Source organism: Anneissia japonica, unplaced genomic scaffold, assembly GCF_011630105.1.
Source record: "Anneissia japonica isolate Jap-2015-1 unplaced genomic scaffold, ASM1163010v1 scaffold9475_len13982_cov99, whole genome shotgun sequence".
Classification (NCBI taxonomy): Eukaryota; Metazoa; Echinodermata; class Crinoidea; order Comatulida; family Comatulidae; genus Anneissia; species Anneissia japonica.
Genome location: NW_022754334.1, coordinates 128 through 13,987, shown reverse-complemented (window position 1 = coordinate 13,987; position 13,860 = coordinate 128). Strand labels below are relative to the sequence as shown.

Genomic DNA, 13,860 nt, shown 5'->3' with positions numbered 1-13,860 from the left:
TCAAGATAATCGTTAACACTGTTAAATTATATATTAATCAAAGAAAAGAAAGGTAAATTAAATACAGTGTTTGAATAAAGGACATGGTGTTACACCTTGTAGTATAGCTCCAAAAGAATGTTGTCTATAAATGAATAAATAACATTGTGTAATAAAATGCCTCCGGCGCCGATATGTTGCTATCAAGTCGAGTGCCATAACTATTATACCACAGAGGCTTTAAGGTTGAACAGACTCAAATAACCATCATGTACACTTTATCACACAATGGGCGCTGTACGGCTGGAAATAAATAGTGGCATATAATACAAATCAAGATAGCCGGTAACATTGTTAAATTATATGTAAATCAACAAAAGAAGGCAAATACAGTGTTGGGATGAAGGACATACTTGTACATCGTATGGCATATCTCTCAACGAATAAATAAATACATTGTGTAATAAAATGCTTCCAACAGTATTCGAACGTAAGTGGGACCTCTCGCTGTCAAGACCACAGAGGCTTTATAGTTGAACAGATTTAAATAATTAACTATATGCAAATCAACAAAGAAAGGCATATACACTGTTCTGGAATTCATAAAATATATAAAATTGGGCGTATTATATATTCATTTAAGCCTAGGATACACTCAAATTTACAAAGATTAAAATAAATATATTTTTTTTAAACGGAATCACAAAAATCAAATTGGTTAGCCCTACATTGTTTTTCATCTGACTTATTCATCATATTGTATGGCTCGACATGGACCTAGGCTAGGCTTGGCTTAGCTGGCTCTCTCCTAGGCCTAGATAAGTTATGAGTTTCAAAGGTTGGTTAATAATTATATTCAATATAAAGGGGACGACTTGGTTAGGGGGCGACTTTTCTAGGGAGAGATTTAGGGGGAGACTTTGTTAGGGAGACTTTACAAGGGGCGACTTGACTGGATCCTGATAGATGTGGCACGAAGCGGATAGGACGGTAAATCTGATTAAATAGATTAGAATAAATGCTTACATCTTGCTTTCTTTTATCTGTACCTCTCTTGTCTATTTGTGTCCTCTGAATTGAAAAAAAAAATCAATAATACAAAATGAACAGTTGTGCTTCCAACAAATATTTTATTTTTAAATGAAAATTTAAACTTCTCTTTCAAACTACAGATAACACAATCATAAACACAAGAGCAAGAAATTATGTTATTGACAAACCTGTTGAATCCTCGAGTAGCATTTTTGTGCACTAATTACTCCGAAGACCCCAGCAATAACGCCAAGAAAGAACACTCCAATTGTCAAAATTGTGCTCCTAGAACATGCTACAAGATAAAGAAAAACAGTACAGAACATGACATACCAATTATAACTATGTTAAAGCGTGCTTTGATAGCTGCATCTAGTAAACAGCAATGTGTCCTCAGTAAAAACACCACCGATGACGATACAATCGATCTTTGATCCTAGATGACAATAGCAGCAGTACGATACAATTAATTTACGTTTCCAAATGACGATAACTCAACTTTAACTAAATAAAGTAGCAACCACTGATTTTCGTTCACGACAAAACTAACAGAATAATTATATTCAATGTGTTATAAATATTACTCATTCCTCCATTTTCAAATCCCCTTCTAGTACGTTTTGAACGGAAGCTGATTTTATTACCTCTAAGGAGGTTATGTTTTCATCGTTGTGTGTGTGCTGTCTCTTATACACATCTAGATGTGTATAAGAGACACGCGCGTGTGTGCCTGTTTCTTAGCAACATGGCTGTGTTAGATTTTTACAGATGATTTTCGACATTAAATGAAAGATTCCATTAATTTTCGTGACGATCCAGAGTGAGGTGTGGATGCCATGGGACCATTTATTGAAAAACACCCCACACTAAGATATCTCAAAAACTGATCAACTATCTAAATACATTTTTTTGGGAAGAGTTACCAAGTTAAAAGGAAGTAATTACTAAAGTTTGGTGACAAGATTTGGGTATGAATTAAAGGTAATTTAAACTGCTTAGGTCCAAGACCCAAAAATCTCGAAAACTGATCAATGGATCATAAACTAAACTTTCTGGAAGCGGTAACGAAATTTTTTATAATGAAGAAATTATTAAATTTTGATAATCATCTATATTAGGTTGTCATTTAAGTACTAATGACGCAGATATAAATATCTCAAAAACTTTCTGGAATGGTTTGTCATGGTCCATGGAAAAATTATCACGTTTTAGTGACGATCTGAAGTAGACTGTAGATCGAACCATCTAAAGGGAACGTTCTAGACCTAGATATCAAAGAAAAATGCTTAATGATAAATTCATATGAAATAAAATTTCTGGAAGGGTTTGCCATGTCCAAGTAAAATTTAAAGTAGGCCTAACACTGACCTAAATATCTGTCTGAAAATCCGATCAATGAATCTGAATGAATCTTTCTAGAATTGTTTGTCATGGTCCCAAAAAATATGCTTTCAATCGGATTCGAAATTCCAACGAAAGCCTCAATGGTCCGGTCTGCATTGACAGCTTGAAGTCCCGGATTCGAATCCCGGTTGGGGCAATTTTTAATTTACGCTCGTAGATTCCTCTTCTTTACCGTTACCATGTTGCATTTCTTGTATAAAAAAAAGTATCTCTTCGAAGATCTTGTCGTTTAAGATGCTTAAGAATCAGGTGTATCACGTTGATATCTGTGTTAACGTGTGTTCTTCAAATACTACTGTAGTATTGGCATACAGTAGAGGGCGAAATGAATTGCCTCCATTCGGATTCAAAAACGAAAGCCTCAGCGACCCATTGGTTATAAGGCGTTGGCATAAACAGCAGAAGGTCCCGGTTGGGCATTTTTTTTTTTGGGTGGCCTCCATTCAATTTTGACAGGTATAGGTTCTGGATCATCCCACTGAAACAAATTGCAGAGGGTATACATATTTAAACTAGAGGGGCCGCCAAGGACGGATTTTCACATATTGAGGGTCTAGACCACTTCAGCCCTGCCATGATTGAAGCTGAGGTAAGAAAACCTATTATTATGGCACTGAACCTGTAGTTGGCCGAGAATGGCACTCTCAGACATAAATTTGAATACAATTTTCTTTTTCTCTCCATTTTTTTAAAAATAAATTTTGTTGAAAAATGTTCAAGTGGGTAAGCAGAGGGCAGGCATGCTAAGCCCTCTTTAATCCACCCATTGATCTTAGTAAGGTAATTTTGGCGGCCATTTTTAAATTGATCTTAAAAGGTTTATGTACCTGATGACAAATCCACCGAAAAACATTGACATAGATAAAATTTTACTTTTCTTTAATAATTGTAATTTTTGGCAGTAATATAGGATTTTTGCGGCCATTTTGGATTTGAAGCCAAATTATTGGTGGCCCTTGATTGATCTTTAAAGGTGGAGGTCTGAGGTGACAATCCCACTAAACAAAGGTTAAAAAATCCTAATAAATATGATGTAGGCCTATATTTCTAATAATTACGGCAATTTTGGATTTTGGCTCCCATCTTCAGGAGGCAGACTCTTGGCGACCTCAAGATTGTTTTAATTACACTAATATGGGGTCAGGATGATTAAATAGCTGAGAAAACCATGACAGGAAAATGACAGTTTTCCTTGACTGGGCCATATGTCTATTAGGTGTTACTCCATAATAATGACATTATGCTTGTAGCAGTTGTTGAGGTCCGGGCTCTCAATCTTAAGTTGGGGTTTTCAAAGACACCTTGCATACGTTTGCCTCCCCAGAAGAATAAATCAGTACCTATATATTGATATGTGGCATTGAATATGTCAGTTTTGTGCACATTTCTACCGCTTATTATTTGATTTTAGTTAAATAAATACATACTGTAGAGTAATGATATTACTTCTTGTCACCTATGCACAATATCGGTTTGTTATGTGACTGTGTTTTAGTGATTATACAGTAATTGTCTACTGTAAAATATTATGAATTTAATATCGATAATGCTTGATGATGACGTTGATGATTACAACGAAGATTAGGCTATAGTGATTTTGATAATGATAATGGTAAAAGAAATATTTGTAGTTATAATCTGGTAAAGAAAAGATTTAGTATGTGTTTTACCATTGTTAATATCATCGGTCCTCATTTGTGTGGTCAGATCTTCTTCTGGTGGACCGATTGTTGAAGAGGGCGGTGTCAGAAGATTCCTTTCTGATCCATTAGGCCTACATGTGAGCCAATCTTGCAACTGGAAGGAGTTTATGGGGCAGAAACAGGAATAATTTACGGAATTATTACTCAATTCAGGGGCAGCTACACACAGATCAAAGCATCCACCGTTATGCCTTTCACAATGGATAGTAATTCCTGAAATGAAGAAGAGGCGTTTATACAGATTAAACGAAAATCTTATATAGACTAGTTACATTTTCCGCATAAAATTTGTCTAAATACAGTATTAAAAATGAGTCCACATTTTTCAGTCTTTACGCTTGAAATGGGTCCATTTTTAAAAATGGGTCCACATTAGTTACATTTTAGGCTTAAAATGGGTCCAAATTGGAAGAATGGGTCAACATTTTTTTATTAATACGAAATGGATCTACTTTTTGAAAATGGGTTACACATTTTAAATTGGGCCCACTTTTTATAACTATGTCCACCTTTTTCATTTTTTAATGTGGACCCATTTCTGAACTTTGGACCAGTGGTGGCGCCAGAGGGGGCTGGGGGTTATAGCCCCCCCCCCCCCCCCCCCCCCTCGGGGAAGACGATAAATTTTGTCGAGGTACAAACAAATAAAAAAACATATTTACATGTAATATTCGTTTAGCCACCATATTGTTTGTGTTAACTTTTCATCACAACAACAACAACAATAACAATAACAACAACAACAACAACAATAATAATAATAATTCAATGAGACTAATTAAAAATAATTTGCGTTCTGTTATGACAAATGGTCATTTAGATAGCCTCATGATGGTTGGAATACATCGTGATAGGTGAAGCAACCTCGACCATGACAGCGTGGTTGACAGATTTCATGCAAAATTTCCAAAATATAGAATTTCACTTTCAAGAATGAGGATTTGAAAATAAATTAGATGCTTACATTGCATACTCATTGTTTCTTGCTTTATTCAAAAATGTTTTGGTTTTGGAAGCTGATTTCAACATTAGAAAGCATAGCCTAGGCCTACATGAAGCCATATTATAGTAACTCGATGCCTATCAAAGTAATAAAAATTCGCCATAATTCATCAAATATTCATGGCTTTCACTGCTTTGGACCCCTTTTATGCGTAAAATGTAACTAATGTGGAACCATTTTCAAAAAGTAGATTCATTTCATGCGTAATAATAAAAAAAAAAGTTGACCCATATTTTTTCTATTTGGACCCATTTTATGCGTAAATGTATCATAATTACTATATGTTAGGCCAATAATTTATAACACTTACCATATTCACAAATGTATCCTCTCGATTTTTCATTAGGATTTATAACAGTAACTGGAATATCATACATATTCCCAGTGCTCACTCTGATCCTAACCGCACAATGATCGTAATTGCTCAAATCAGGCTGGCTATTACCCCATGGAATAGAATAATTAAACCCCTCTCCTGTTTCCCACTTCCAATTTGCATCAACGTTACGATCCAAACCCGCCTGGCGTGATAATCCGATCTCGTACAAACCGTCTGGGTAGTTCATTCGTACATACTCGAGTACGGATTTCAATTCATCGACGGTTGTGAAGCTTGCAAGATAACCACCTGATGATTCACATATTTGCTTTAAATTCAACCAGATTTCTTTTTCCTCTAGTAGGTAAACAGTATACTTCGACCTCCGATAATGAAACGAAAAGCCTTAAGAGGGATGAATTGAAAAATACATACATACAAACATACATACATACATACATACATACATACATACATATATATATATATATATATATATATATAAAATTAAAACGGAACAGTATGAGAAAATCCGATCAGAATGACAAAATAAACTAAGCATCCACTGGAAGGAATCCCAATATCTGCAGACGGATCCGTTTCGGCCTTCAAGGCCTCATCAGTGCAGCTAGGGTGTAGACGCAAACGAAACGTTCGACCAGCTTAGGTAAGGCCCAAACTAGTCCCACGACCACTAATGATTACAGAGCCAAACCTAATCATCATTATGCTACCGTATATAGAAATAAGTTCAGTACATCAAATTTGTGATGACGAGAAAATAAACGAAGAATGAAAATTAAAAATGCAGGTAAAAAAATATATTATTGACATCACAATAGTCAGCCATGATGGACTGACCTCTCTCATATGTTAGGACCTACTGTTTGTGTTTGTGCAGGTACTAAAGAGTTACCTAAACGATTGAGTGAGGGTGTTCTGTCTAAATGGCTGTAGGAAAAATGTCATTATCAGCCTGCTCAAGGATTTTTGCTAAGGCTTTATACATTCTGTGTGCAAGTTAACGATTCGTCGAATTAAATCCTCAGATAAGTTGCTTAACTTCCAGTGTTTCCGATTTGTGTGCTCAAAAAAATTACTATCTACAGAGTCGGGGCGACCAATTCTTATGATTATAGCCTTAAGTTTGTATTTGATAGACAGATCCATTATAGATTGTCGAGTATCATTACACTTATCTTCAAATATTCACAGTATGGAACTCGTAAATACTTTCTTTTATTTAAAAAAAAAAAATAAAACACTCAGTTAAAAAATACAATAAAATCCATTTTTCCATGGGAAATCAAAACCTTTAGGAGGATTATAGGTAATTGGTAATAAAACGACGTTCCGCAGACTATGGTCCGCGGCCAAAATTTGGGCAGCAAAACATTTTTGGAGGGCCGCGAAGCCGTCTGGAAATCGAAAAAAACAAAATAAAAGAGAGACGTTTCATCATAAAGAAAATAGTTTTTAATAAAGCTGCTTCATTATTACAGCGAATGCGTCTCTTGCACACGCTGCTAAAGTGCCAGATGATGCGAACTATTTGAGTTATAAGCGGTTTTTGTGTCTTGCCCCCTCGGGAGCTAGACACTATGTTATCGTCTAGTATTAACCATGTAAGATCGAGTAATCCGGTATGGAGGAATGATGGGATGAGTCATGAGCTAAAGATAAAATTAAATATAAGACCTGCCCTAGAAAGATCATTACAGTAAACAACACCACACATTTCTTGATAACCAAATGCCCATGTGGATACTTTATTAGGCCTACTAAACATAATACCGGTAGTCTTTCAAAGTTGCGGAGTAACATACTAGATCTAACATGTACGTCAAATTTTCAATTTATTCATATATTAATGTACAACATACCAACGGCGGCGGAACGTTTTTGAAAGTGGGGGCCCATTTTATAAGGTCCAGTATGCGAGCGAAGCGAGCATCTAGGCTGGGGGTCACGGGCCCCTGGTGGGGTTTAGGTATTCCCCGACCTTCTCCCTTCCCCCGATGGATAAAATTTACCCTTCCATGAGCCCGGAAATTGTACTTTAACTGTGGCGGGTCCAGGAAGTCGAAATAGAGGGGGTCCATGTAGGGACTTGCGCAGATGGAGTGTCCACCCAACTCAGTCCCACCATGTTTGGGTCTGAGGTAATACAAAAATTATGATTATGGCACCTGTAGGTGGCCGGAAATGGCACTCTCAGATTTAAATTTGAATACAATTTTGTCTATTTCCTCCATTTTTAAAATTAATTTTGAAAGAATAAGGAGGGGGGGGCGGGCTCCCCAGTGAATCCGCCACACTTGACATAGCTTATCATTTTGTTTCACAAATGACAAATTCATAATGTCAAGCGAAAGATTTTTTTATTCGAAAGATTTTTTTTCTATTCAATAAATATAGCCTAATACATAAACTGTAATCTGTAGTTAACCTTCAGAGAACTTTATTTTAATTAATGGCCTACTTAAGGATCTTGTTTTCGTTAAATTAAATGGAATTTAAATGTGGAGATATTTTAATAAATGGCCTACTTAAGGATCTCTTTTTCGTAAATTAGATGGAATTTACGCTAGTTCGATGATTTACTGTAAGCCAATCAGTTACACTTGCATCTGAAATGAGCTTTCCCGACTTCTGAGGTATCTTTTAATTACTTTTAAGTTCTTCAAAATTCAAGGTTTTCTCCTCCTGAAAATTATTATAATGAATCAATGAACCCAAAGAGAAAGGGAGGTTCAGGTTCTCCCCTGGAAAATGTTTATTTCTAAATGATGGGAAATGAGTTTTCCCGACTTCTGAAGTATCTTTTAGCGACTTTAATTTAAGTTCTTCAAAATTCAAGGTTTTCCCCTCCTGAAAACGATCAGGTAAATTTTTCCAATTGTCTTTACAGTAAATAGGCCTTATGTGTGTATACATACATAACAAAAAATTGAGTAGTTGATACGAATTATTTTTCATCATTCCTGATGATGACATAATTAATGTCGAAAAATATTGAATCTCGACAAGATGGCGTGTATTTCGATACTTGGAGCATGTATTATTCTATCTTATCTGAGATTAATCAGTGGACCTTTCGGTTATTATTTTCCATAAAGCGATAAATCCCAAAATGAATGGGGGTGGGGAGCGGTGGCTAAATGGCGGGAAATGAGCTTTCCCGACCGTCTGAGGTGTCTTTTAATGACTTTAAGTTTTTCAAAATTCAAGGTTTTTCCCTTTCTTGAAAATGATTCAATGAATCAATGAACCCAAGGGGTATAGTATCCCCGGGAAAATTTCGATTTCTAGATGGCGGGAAATGGGCTTTCGTGACTTCTGAAATGTCTTTTAAATGACTTTTTAAATTCTCCAAAATTCAAGGTTTTCCCCTCTTGAAAACGGCCTGGTAAATTTTTCTCATTTTTTATTTTATGTGTGTATACATACATAAAACAAATGAGTAGTTGCATGCGTGTTCTTTTTTCCATGAATCGATAAATTCCAAAAAGAAAGGGTGGTCCGGCACCCCGGTCCCGCCGGCCATGATTATAGCTATGATAGGTCGATTTATAAGGCGCAAATAAACAAGGTCAAGCACCAAATAATAATAATGACATTGCAAAGCGTTCGTTGAATGTTTGTCACTGGTGCCGGGAACGGTCACAAAAGTGGGTGGGGGGGGGGGGGGGAGACAGACCCCAGTAGAAAAATTGGAGGGACCAATGGCCCCTCCCCCCCCCCGCTTTGTCTAATGTTTATATAACCTAAAAATAAACTTATCATATTATTGTGATAGTTTTAGTAATTTATAAATTTGAAAAAAGAATGACTAAAATGAGCAGTAAATTCTGAATGCTTATCGTAGTGGGACAGTATCGTACAGGCAAAGTCATATCTTAGTCGTATAGATCTACATATTTATCGGATTGATAATACTAAATCACATACAACTTACCTGGAGGCAATAACAGGCAAATGATAATTGATTTTAGAATACAGCCAGCAGTGGGTTGCCGTGATAGCTCGGAGGTCCAGCACATTGTCCTGCTCGGAATAGTAACACAGTTAAACTTTCGCTATGTTAACAAGCAACTCAAGTGTGGTATGTTTGCTATCATAAACTCTGCAATTAAAATGATGACACATGCGGTCTTTGACTTACGTCCGGCATATTTTGGAACGTAGGATAGTTTAGAAATATATTCCACTCGATTTGCTTTATCTTTACATTTTACTGTTCCACGTCATTCTAAGCGAATCGGAAGTTTTTCTTTTCCTTGTCACGCTGCCAGACTGTGGAATAATTGCTCAACTAAACTTCGGGAAATATCTCCTCCCATTATCTTCAAACGTGCACTCAAAAGACTCAATCTTTTTTTCTTTTCTTTTTTTTTTTATATTTCCAACAAAACATAATAAATCAAATCCACATTACATAACAAGACGAAAAAAAATGTCACTTCACCCAGCTGGACACATAGTAACAGAGCATCAAAAGACTCAATCTTTGCCTAGTACCTCCAATTATTATTTTCCAAGAGTTGTGTCTGTTCTGTTGTAGGGCTACGTGTTGTGTTTTGATTTTGTTAGACATTTGTGATTTCTGTTTAATGTTGTATTACATGCTGTCTTGAGTTATTCCCTGAACTATGAGGCATGCGCTTTATAACTGCAAGGAATAAGCGCAATATAAATTCTCACACCAGACCAGTACCATCAAAATTTCATGAATTATTCATAATTTTCCTAATAGAACATATTTTGAGCATGCGCTTTTCAAGTCTGAGCCAGATAGATAATGATCAGCTGCTCCGTACATTACATCGCGATGGAACCTAGTTTTCAGCCCTTGTGGATTGGATTGGAAGACAAGCATGTTAACCGCTAAACTATTCACACCCACTCTATAAACAATCAGAATTCGCTGACTATATTATGCTAAACATTATTTTAAAGAATAGACTTCCTTATGTTGGGGTCATATTAGACTGAAATTATTATTAAAGGAGACATTCAACTAACAGCATTCAACTAACAACATGCAAGTATAAAAGTTAAAAGGTAAAAATACCCACGTCGGTAATTTCCTAAAAGAGTGACCTTCCTTTATGCTTTAAGCCTAAGGAAATAGTAAATCCGGATGCCGGATCTGAAGCTACGTTTAGAAGTTACAGAGTGGACTTCCTTAAATTGTGGTCATAGTTAGAATGTAATATCTTTAAAGACCATTCAACAAACAATTTTAATAGAGATATATTTATAAATAGAGATATGAAGTAAAAATAATAGTATGGTAATAGCGAGGCAGGCCAACTTGGAGACTCATAACTATGGCGAGCTGAGTTGTCATTTAATCGTAAATAGACACATCTTAGTTTTAAATAGAGATATCTTAGTTTTAAATAGAGATATCTTAGATTTAAATAATGATATCTCTGTTAATAGAGATATCTCTATTAATAGAGATATCTATTTAAAACTAAGATATCTCTATTTAAAACTAAGATATTTCTATTTAAAACTGAGATATCTCTAATTAAATCTAAATATCTCTATTAATAGAAATATCTCTTTAGAGATATCTTTATAAATAAAGATAGCTCTATTAATAGAGATATCTTAGTTTTAAATAGAGATATCTTAGTTTTAAATAGCGTTATCTTTATTTTAAATAGAGCTTTCCTAGTTTTAAATAAGATATCTCTATTAATAGAGATTATAATAGTCTGAGATATCTCTATTTAAAACTAAGACATCTCTATTAACAATGGGATATCTTGGTTTTAAATAGAGATATCTTGGTTTTAAATAGAGATATCTTAGTTTTAAATAGATATCTTAGTTTCAAATAGAGATATCTCTATTAACAGAGATCTCTATTTAAAATTAAGATATCTATGTAAAACTAAGATATCTCTATTTCAAATTCGGATATCTCTATTTAGAACTAAGATATCTTTATATAGAACTAAGATATCTTTATAGAACTAAGATATTTCTATTAATAGAGATATCTTAGTTTTAAATAGTTATCTTAGTTTTAAATAGAGAGACTGTATCAGCATGTTCCCGTACTTCCGAGTACCCATTGCATTAAGCTCAAATAAACATCAGCAATAAATACCGTAGCATGCTTTAGAAATCAATCAATTAAAAATAAAGATACACCTCGGCCCAAGCCATGCAATAAGCTCGGCCTAATCATAGGCCTATGGGCTAGCCAGCCCTACAGGCCTAGCCAGCCCTAGGCCTAGTCTATAATGAGAGATAGACCTAGGTTCAAGTTTAGTTTAGTTAGCGAGAGTTTAATACCCTCTCTCTCTCTCTCTCTCTCTCTCTCTCTCTTGATCCACCCTTGATCAAACTGCACAATAATTTCTCACAAGGACTGCAGAGACACTCAAAACATTAAATACAAAGACGTCCTTTAGAAAATGACATGGTAACCATAACAATCACAACGATTGCCACCTCACCTCCCCGTAACATTCAACAGTACATCGACACCTTTCCCCACTATTTTAACACCGTGCGGAGCACGGGTATATGCTAGTGTAATACTAGAAATTGCAAATTGCAAGTGAAGTGCTGCGAAGTACAACTGCATATAAATGTTCTTCGAACAAAATTATTAATGCGAGTCAAGTGAAAATAATGAATAATAAAAATATAACAAATAATATGAGACACGACCCATTGTCTATATTAGAACACTTCTCATTGGGTAACAAAGTCGTAATTTTTCATTTTTGTCAAAAAGTGTCTATATAGTGGTGAATTATGGTTTAGGTTTTTTTAAAATAAAGTTTCAAAAATGTCTATGTATGTGGAAAATGTAGTTGATTACCAAAGGTTACAATTTTTATTTTGAAGACTGCATGGTCTAGGAAGTGTACATTCTTTTATGGGGCAAGTTTCCAAGGGTGGGTTTTCCATGGGCGAGTTGACTGCCAAAGAGTGTTGCCAAAGTGCGAGCCAGCGTGTTATTTTTTTGATCACAAGTGCGAGACATCGCAAGTGTGAGCCAGTGAGCCATGACGTCACGACAATAGATACGAGACGTTACTCGAGTTGTGCGAGGTATCGGCAGAGATTTGTGGAGTACAATTCAAAAGACCACTATTTGTCTAATAATGAATTATTGTGATGTTAAATAGACAATGTTAGCTATCAAGGAGCGACGTTGTTTTTCATTGGGACCTTCATCCCTTCAAGGCTAGGCCTATACCATCCTAGCTAGTTTGGGCCTAGAGTAGGATAAGGCTAGTGCGACATGCGGACGTTGGTACTGTACGTGTTGGTTAGTTTACAAACGTCACCTAAAGTAATTGATTTTAGCCGGCAGAACGAATAGGCCATGGGGTGAAAATCCTAACGTTCAGTCCCGTTCCGAAATTTTCCTAATATTTTCACTCATTATGATAATTATTATAATAATATTTAAAAGCACCAAAAAAAAAGTTCGACCGTCAGAACTTCTGCAAATACGAGAAAATGACGTTTAAACTTACGAAATTGATGTCTCTTATACACATCTGATGTGTATAAGAGAGCTAGATTAGCACACGACATTTTGTAAACGTCACTGTACTCGTTCGAATATTGTATTTTTGATACGTAGTTTATTATTTGCGAACTTCGTATTACTGCTTTAAAAACAAATTAAAAAATTATAATTAGATATAATTTGTATTTTAATTACAGAATAATATTTTTTAGACTACCATTAAATTGATTTTGTTACAATAACTTCACGTGTTGTGGTACAGCCAACAACAGTAAACAACAACATGGCGACTAGCGGCGGACAGTGTGCTGGTGTTGTAATAAAGTGTTGTTTTCACCGCGAAGAAATTGCTAATGAAACTCCAATTCTAGTTACAGCAACCAGATTCTTGAAGATTGTTACTTGTAACAAATTATGGATGGTTTTAGACAGTCATAACCGAACTATAGCTGACAAACTTGTGTCTTAACTAGGCTAGGATGTGCCTCTTGGTTGGAATGATGAGGGAAAGACATACGATTACGAGGATGTGATAAGACTTCCACCCTGTTTATACTGCGTCCTCTTTCGGTTTCGAATCACTAGGCGTTTCCCAGCCGCTTGGCGGTATAACCAGTCTTCAAAGCGTAAATCCATACCCTTCCCATCCTGCACCGTCCTCTTCTCTAAACTGCACGGCGGTATAGACAGGTACAAATCAAAATATTGGTATATTTTGCTTTGCTTTTCGTTAACAGTGAGTAGTTTTGCTTTTGGTTTTGTTGTCAGATAGATTATGTCTACATCTAAGAACGTAGGTGCTGAAAGTGTTCCTAAAGCCTTGGTTTCGGCGAATTTTGGAGCTACATTGGCTCAGCCTTCTGCCGCGAATTCACGCCTCCCGTTTGCGGGTCGTGATGCGGAGAGGGGT

At 35.7% G+C, this 13,860-nt stretch overlaps 1 protein-coding gene across 1 annotated transcript; it reads right to left on the bottom strand.

Annotated features, from left to right (window-relative positions):
- Positions 1-917: 917 nt before the first annotated feature.
- Positions 918-9,708, bottom strand: LOC117123191 (the record flags this gene model as incomplete). The annotated part of the gene is made up of 5 exons (XM_033269042.1): positions 9,399-9,708; positions 5,432-5,845; positions 4,086-4,331; positions 1,200-1,306; positions 918-1,050 (listed from the first exon to the last, which is right to left on the bottom strand). Coding segments are annotated over exons 1-5 (985 nt in total), but the record flags the coding sequence as incomplete, so codon positions are not given.
- Between the last annotated feature and the right edge of the window lie 4,152 nt (positions 9,709-13,860).